The 7910-nt window shown below is 36.2% G+C and overlaps 2 protein-coding genes across 4 annotated transcripts in view; one reads left to right on the top strand and one right to left on the bottom strand.

Moving 5' to 3' along the window:
• Positions 1-7910, top strand: part of CCDC73 (coiled-coil domain containing 73) — a 124244-nt gene that overhangs the window by 44579 nt on the left and 71755 nt on the right. Inside the window, 1 exon segment of the mRNA XM_003781538.3 lies at positions 5550-5588. Coding sequence (XP_003781586.3) covers positions 5550-5588 — 39 coding nt within the window.
• On the bottom strand, positions 7457-7864 carry LOC100964182 (28S ribosomal protein S18c, mitochondrial-like). 3 transcript variants are annotated; one of them, XM_012803615.1, is made up of 2 exons: positions 7733-7864; positions 7457-7660 (listed from the first exon to the last, which is right to left on the bottom strand). In XM_012803615.1, exons 1-2 carry the CDS (start codon positions 7862-7864, stop codon positions 7457-7459), a joined length of 336 nt encoding a protein of 111 aa, XP_012659069.1. The 3 variants fall into 3 exon arrangements, with proteins under 3 accessions (XP_012659069.1, XP_012659065.1, XP_012659073.1); XM_012803619.1 differs by having other exon boundaries at positions 7530-7597; positions 7656-7864; XM_012803611.1 differs by having other exon boundaries at positions 7457-7864.

The following is a 7910-nucleotide window of genomic DNA, read 5'->3' as shown; positions in this document are numbered from 1 at the left end:
CCAGGAGTTGGAGGTTGCTGTGAGCGTGATGCCATGGCACTCTACCCAGGGGGATAGCTTGAGGCTCCGTCTCAAAAAAAAAATAAATAAATAAATAAAATTTTACTTTATATAATCTTACTCTAGAATAAGCCATTTATCCATGTTGGCTCTGTTTCTAGAAGCCAATTTGGGTGTTATGTGCATATTACACTTAACTACTATTGGGATGCCAGTGCTGCCAGGCCCTGTCAGTGGACAGAGCTAGGGAATATCTGTATGTACTTAAATACATACACACATTCATAATTATGTTTATTTCTGTATCAATCTCTGTATATTGAAAACCATGAATTCATGGGCACTTGTGGCTCAGTGAGTAGGGTGCCAGCCAAACTGCAACAACAAAAAATAGCCTGGTGTTTGAGGTGGGTGCCTGTAGTTCCAGCTACTTGGGAGGTGGAGGCAGGAGAATTGTTTGAGCCCAGGAGTTGGAGGTTGCTGTGAGCTGTGACGCCACAGCACTCTACCAAGGGTGACAAAATGAGACTCTGTCTCTAAAAAAAAAAAAGAAAACCATGAATTCATATTACCACCAATTACAGTCCCAAACCACAAGGGTCATTTTAGTTTATTTCCTTTTTTTAAATTCATACCTTTCTTCTCTTTCACTGAGAAATCTCACTTTCATAATTTTTTTTTACTTTCATAATTATTAATACATTATTTGACAAATCACCCTGTGTGTGACTAATCTGCCAGTCTGCTATCCCCTCTTTCCTCATGTCCTTTCCTTGCTTGGATTCTAACACCTTGAGCTGGGTTGTCCTTTTCCAGGGTCACCCTCCTTACCCCACTTAGCTTCTGATTCCCTGCAGCAGACTTTCCTCCTCCTCATAGGGAAACTTCTTTTCCCCATTCAAACCTGTTGCCCTGTTCTCTGTGGGCTTGCCATATTTTATGTAATTTCCTTACATCTATCTTCTAATTAGGGGGGAATGCTGTAGCCACATTCACTTACCACTTCTTCACCAAACTGTACCTTGTTCTACCTAGCTTAATGGACTTAGGACTGAAATGTTCAAGAAGAGGAAGGGATTAAATGTTTTACTCATAGTATTTGGGGAGACATTATTCCCAAGTAACATACCCAATTAATGGGGAAATGAGATTTTCTGTAATGCAGTATGCTTTTCAGTCAACTTTTCTTATACTTTTCCATAAAATGAGGGATAACTATAATATGAAAACATTTGTATTATATCTTTGAAATTGCAATTAGTCAAATTGAAATTAAATAGTTAATACCTTAGTTAGTATCAGTATAGTTTTTCCCTTGTACTAGAAAGATGCCTTTATCTGATATTATAAACCAATTTTTATGTGATTTTTTATAATGAAAAAATAAAATATTAAGCATAGCATCTATAAAAAGTTTGCATGTCAATATAATTATATTACTTTCAAATTCAGCTATGTCAGAAATGCACCTATATGGTATTCTAGAGATATTGATAAAATACAAAATACAGAGGTTACAATGTCTCTGAAGCATGATGGTCTAGAATATTTTGGTAAATTTGTCCTAAATATATTAGTTTTATCTTTGGTTAATGGTAGCAGGTAATGAATTCAGGATTAGAATGATATATTTATATATTTTTCAAATTCTACCTTTTCATTTATTTTTTTCCTTAGTTTTCTAGATGACCTCTACCCTTTTATTTTGCTTTTGTTCTGTATATCTTAAAAATTACTATGGTCTCATTCAAGCTTCTGTCTTTAAAATAGGATCAACACATGGAACACATTAAAATGTTAATCTCCAACTGTAAGTCAAACCTGGATTAACTGTTTGGTGTCTCTGCTGGATATCTAAAAGGCATCTCAAACTTGACATGTTTAAAACCAAGTTTTTATAATTCTCCCTTTCTGAAAACGGGCTTTTTTCTTTTGTCTTCTTCTTCTTTTTTTTTTTTTTTAGAGCCAGAGTCTCATTATGTCACCCTCAGTAGAGTGCTGTGGCGTCACAACTCACAGCAACCTCCAACTCTGGGGCTTAAGTGATTCTCTAGCTTCAGTCTCCCAAGTAGCTGGGACTACAGGCGCCTGCCACAATGCCTGGCTGGGCTATTTTTTGTTGCAGTTGTCATTGCTGTTTAGCTGGCCTGGGCCAGGTTCAAACCCATCACCCTTGGTGTATGTGGTTGGCGCAGTAACCACTGTGCTATGGCCTCGAGCCTTTTATTTTAAACAGATAGGTTCTTGCTCTGTCACCCAGGCTGGAGTACAATAGCTGATCATAGCTCTAGCGGCCTCTAGCTCCCGGACTCAAACTATCTTCCACGTCAACCTCCCTAGTAGCTGGGATTCCAGGTGTAAGCCACCGTGTCCAGCCTTTAGTCTTTCCTAACCTGATTAAGGATAACTCTTTTTTTCCAGTTGCGTATTTTTTCAGCTTTCCCTTTGAAGTATATCTAGCATCTAACCATTACGTCCACTACTAACACTCTATTCCTTTTTCATCATCCTCTGAATTGCAGTAGCCAATTAAGTGGTTTTCCTGCCACAATCCCTTTCCCTTGTAGTGTTATGTAATATTAAGAATGATCCTTTAAAAAACAAGAGCTGTGTTGGGCAGCGCCTGTGGCTCAGTGAGTGGGGCGGCAGCCCCATATACTGAGCATGGTGGGTTCAAATCTAGCCCTGGCCAAACTGCAACAGCTGGGTATTGTGGGTGCCTGTAGTCCCAGCTACTCGGAAGGCTGAGGCAAAGAGAATTGAGTGACACCACGGCACTTTACTGAGGGCAACATAGTGAGACTGTTTCTAAAAAAAAAACCCAAAACAAGGGCGTGTCATATTTGTGCTTAGAACTTTCTAGCAGCTTTCTGTCTCATTCACTGTAAAAACCTAATCCCTATCACAAATTACAAGGCCTACAATATTAGAGTCCCCCTATCTTCTTCCTTTGCTCCTCTCTGAATTATTCTGCTGTTCTTCCCCTTGTTGACTCCATTTCAGTCACACAGATTTCCTTGCTGTTCTTTGAACACATCAGGCATTGTCCCTTGTTAGGGTCTCTGATCTTGCTGAAATGCTCTTCCTTACTTCTATCCGAATCTTTACTCAAAAGTTGCTATTTCAAAAAGGTCTTTTCTCATCTATATAATCTGATTCCCTGATTTATTATTTTTCTTTAACATTTATCAATGTCATCCAATATACCATATATTTTATCTTATATTACTTATTGTCTGTTTTTCTTAGAATTTAAATTTGGCAGGATACCTTTTTGGTCTAGCATTATTATACTCCCCAGTGTCTACATCAATGCTTTACTTATTGTAAGCGTTCGATATTTTTAAATAAATGAATCACACTTAATCCATTATACCAAAATGAAATAAAATTATCAGCTCATTTATGGCAGAGGCTAAAAAATTTATTTCATACGAAATGTGAAGTACTTACTGTATTCTTGCTTAACAATTAACAAGCGTAAGGGGTTAAGAAAATGAGCACTCATACATGGCTGGTTGGGGTTTAATTTGGTTAACCACACTGGAGCACTGTGTAACAGTTTTTATTTTTTGGATTTCATTTTTTTTGTCAAGCAGCGTGGGTCAGGTTTGAACCCACCACTCCTGGCGCACAGAGCCAGTGCTCTAACCACTGAGCTATAGGCACTCAGCTACAGTTTTTAAAAGTCTATAGCAATAAACCTTAGGAATTCTGCTTGTTGGTATTAATCCTGCCAATATGAGTAGCTACAGAATTCTAGGTATAAGCATGTTTATTTCAGAATAATTCATAATTGTAAAAATTTGAAACATGAGATATTTAGGTAATAAGATAAAGTTATGGAATGCTATGTAGCTATTAAAAAGTTATGTTATATATTAATTTGTCATAGAAAGGTGTTCATTATTTATTAATTAAAATAGGTTGTGGCTCACGCCTGTAATTCTAACAATCTGGGAGGCCAGGGCAGTTGGATTTCCTGAGCTCAGGTGTTCAAGACCAGCCTGAGGCAGAATGAGACCTTATCTCTAAAAAAATAGTTTGGCGTTGTGGTGGGTGCCTATATTCCCAGCTTGGGAGGCTGAGGCAAGAGAATCACTTAAGCCCAAGAGTTTGAGTTTGCTGTGAGCTGTGATGCTACAGCACTCTACAGAGGGTGACATAGTAAGACTCTGTCTCAAAAAATAAATAAATAAAATAAAAGGTTACAAAGTAGTAACTGCCTCTCTTTTAAAAGTGTAAATGCATAAATAAAATCTGGAAGTACCAGGGTGGTCATGACTGTTATCTCTGGGTTGTGAGATGATTTGTTTGAAAGAATTATTATTCTAAAAGCAGAGTATAAATGTCTTAACTCAATAACTAAGAAAATGACATGAAGGCTACATTAACCAGTTTGATGAGAGTATTTTGAAATGTATATGAAAACACTACATTGTACCCTGTGATTGCATTAATGTACATAGCTATGAAAAAAAAGAATTATTATTCTTATGCTTATCTTTTTAAAAAAAAATTTACTTCAATAAAGAGCTAATATGAAGTAGCAAACTCTCCTAGACTGCTCACTTTATCTCTCTTGCTTTGTTTTTGTCTTAGTAGTTATCGCTGTCTTAACATATTACGAGTACTTTTTACTTATATTTGTAAGTATCCTACCCCCACCACCCCATCCCCATTAGAAAGAAAACTTTTTAAGGGCAAGGACTTTGTTTTCTTCACTGCTGTATCCTAGAAGTCTAGGAAAGTCTCTAGAATATAGTAGGTGCCATAAATATGTGTTGAATAAATATACAAATATACATACATTGGTTTGTTTGTTTGTTTGTTTGTTTTTGAGACAGAGCCTCAAGCTGTTACCCTGGGTAGAGTGTCATGGCATCACAGCTCACAGCAACCTCCAACTCCTGGGCTCAAGAGATTGTCCTGCCTCTGCCACAGGCACCCGCCACAATGCCTGGCTATTTTTGTTTGCAGCCATCATTGTTGTTTGGCAGGTCTGGGCTGGATTCGAACCTGCCACCTCAGGTGTATGTGGCTGGCACCTTAGCAGCTTGAGCCACAGGCTCCGAGCTCATACATTGTTTTTGTTATAAGAACATTATTATAAATAAAATTTTGAAAAATTGCCACTAAAAATCAATGGTATATAGAAAATGAATGCAACGGCTCGGCGCCTGTGGCTCAAGCGGCTAAGGCGCCAGCCATATACACCTAGGGTGGCGAGTTCGAATCCCCAGCCCGGGCCCGCCAAACAACAATGATGGCTGCAACCAAAAAATGGCCAGGCGTTGTGGCAGGCGCCTGTGGTCCCAGCTACTTGGGAGGCTAAGGCAGGAGACTCGCTTGAGCCCAGGAGTTGGAGGTTGCTGTGAGCGTGATGCCTTGGCACTCTACCCAGGGGGATAGCTTGAGGCTCCGTCTCAAAAAAAAAAAAAAAAAAAAAAGAAAATGAATGCTACATTTTAGAGCATGGAATTTTACTATAAGCAGGAATTTGTTGTAGATAAAGAATTTTAATGAGATTTTCTCTCTCATTTTTCAAGGTTTCTAAATATTCTTTACAGAAGAAAGTGAGTGAAATGGTAAGGCAATTACAAAATGTATATTTTCCCCACTTGGATTAGTAACATAAAGTACTTAGCATTTCTGTGAATGTAAATGTGATGTTTATAATTTAAAAAGGAGTAGTTGGATTGAATGTTGCTATCCCCTTTAAAGGCCTGACTGAATAATTTCAAATATTGCATACATGAATTATTTCACAAACTTACGTCCAGATTATATAGTGCTTATACAGGTTGACCATCCCCAATTCAAGAATTCAGAATTCAAAATGCTCTAAAATTGGAAACTTTTTGAGTGCCAACATGATACCCAAAGGAAATGCTCATTGGAATATTTTGCATTTCAAATTTTCTGATTTGAAACTGGTATAAAGCAAATATTCCAGAATCCAGGGGAAAAAAACCCCCAAATCTGAGACACTTCTGGCCCAGCATTCCAGAACATATGTCTGGGTGTGGTGGCTTGTGCCTGTAATCTCAACACTTTGGGAGACTGATGTTGGAGGGTTGCTTGAGGCTAGGAGTTAAGAGACCAGCCTGAGCAACATAGCAAGAAAGACAGAAAAACACCAAACTTTAAAATCTCTTGATGATATCTTTTCTTGGTACTTACGCAAATATGTAAAAATTTGGGAAAAATGGAAATATATGAAGTGGTATTTGGGACATGGCATTCAACCTTTATTGTTCTATGCTTGTGATAAAGTACTATGTAGTACACTTGGGATGTGGTATTGCTCCTTTATTCAACAAGTGTTTATTGTGCATTCCTCTTTTATAGTGTATTAAAAGTTTTGTTTTTATAGCATAACATTTTATGGAAATTTACCTTGATATCTTTCTAGCCTTCTTTGATTCAGAAAGATTTTTTTTCTGTGTTTTTGATTGAGCAAAAATTCTCCTATGTCTGCTTAAATCTTCAGAGGGCTTTTTGGGTGGGTTTATGCTATTCATTTTTTATTCTTTAGAGCAATCTGTAAAGCAAGTAACATTATTTTTTGAGTCAGGCTTATATATACAGTATATGAGAAATAAGAAAGGAGACATCATTCCTATGACATTACATACAGTATTTTGCTTCTTAAAATTGTTTTGGTATGTTAGAAAATAAAAGCCATAGAAAGATTGATAAGCTTGATTGAATAAAAGATGTGAAAATTCTGTTACTATTCATCTGGAAAGAATAAAAATAATATTGTCCATTTTAAACTATGATTTTAATTAAGACTCTGAAAAACTAGATTCCAGTTTAGCTTTAAGTACCATGACATTTGTACTGAAAGTCATCTTCAACGCTACAATGGTTTTACACAAAATATAGTGAAATTGAATAATGTACCCTTTGACCTGGGAGATAAGGCTACAAGTTATAGATCAAAGACAACATAAAATGCATTTTATTTTATTCCACTTTAAAATTTCATCAAACAAATGCTTATAATTTTAAAGAACATGGAAACTAGGAAAACTTAGTTTTTAGTCACTTTTGAGCTTTTTCTTATTGTGAATTACAACCTTTATACCTATTAAAATGGTATTTGAGTTATAGTCATAATATTTTTTTCTGACAGGTCAAAGCATTACATCACTTTTCATTAAAATAGTTTTATATATTAAAACATTTAATATTATAATTTGTGCTTTTTTTTTTTACCGTAAAATAAATTTGTTGGTGGTAAAATGTCATTTATTCCCGATACTTGATGTTGCAAACTTTAGGGTCTTTGAGATACCAGGATCCTTATATGTAACTGGCATAAACCCCATTATTTGAGTTCATTTCATCACTTTTCATTAAAATAGTTTTATATATTAAAACATTTAATATTATAATTTGTGTTTTTTTTTTTTACCGTAAAATAAATTTGTTGGTGGTAAAATGTCATTTATTCCCGATACTTGATGTTGCAAACTTTAGGGTCTTTGAGATATGCAGGATCCTTATATGTAATTGGCATAAACCCCATTATTTGAGCTCTTTTAATTGCTTTTGTGATTTCTTTCTGTTTCTTCCCACAAAGACCTGTTATATGTTTTCCATAAATGCATCCAGTAAATGGAGAAATAAACTGGGACAAAAGCTGTACATTCTTATAATCTACACATTTTCCACACAAGATACATTTCTTAAGAGGCTCCTTATAAGGATTTTCCATTGCAACAGGCCGTTTATACTGTGAACAACCTCTGCTCCACAGCACTGAGTGAGTGGCAGGATGCATGAAACAGACAGAAGCCGTTACCAAGCTTGTCAACTTTTTCCTCCTTAGAATGCTGCATACCATAGCTGCCATGATTCCCCTCCTCCTCTTCCTTTTGTTACAAATTCAATTTTTTTTT

This window comes from Otolemur garnettii, unplaced genomic scaffold, assembly GCF_000181295.1.
Source record: "Otolemur garnettii isolate 467f Iridium unplaced genomic scaffold, OtoGar3 scaffold00001, whole genome shotgun sequence".
Taxonomy (NCBI): domain Eukaryota; kingdom Metazoa; phylum Chordata; class Mammalia; order Primates; family Galagidae; genus Otolemur; species Otolemur garnettii.
The sequence above is the reverse complement of the archived record's forward strand: the minus strand, read 5'-3'. Positions and strand labels throughout refer to the sequence as shown.

What these genes read in the sequence shown, in the direction of transcription:
- LOC100964182 (XM_012803611.1), bottom strand. Translation starts at nt 7,864, where the DNA reads ATGGCAGCTATGGTATGCAGCATTCTAAGGAGGAAAAAGTTGACAAGC.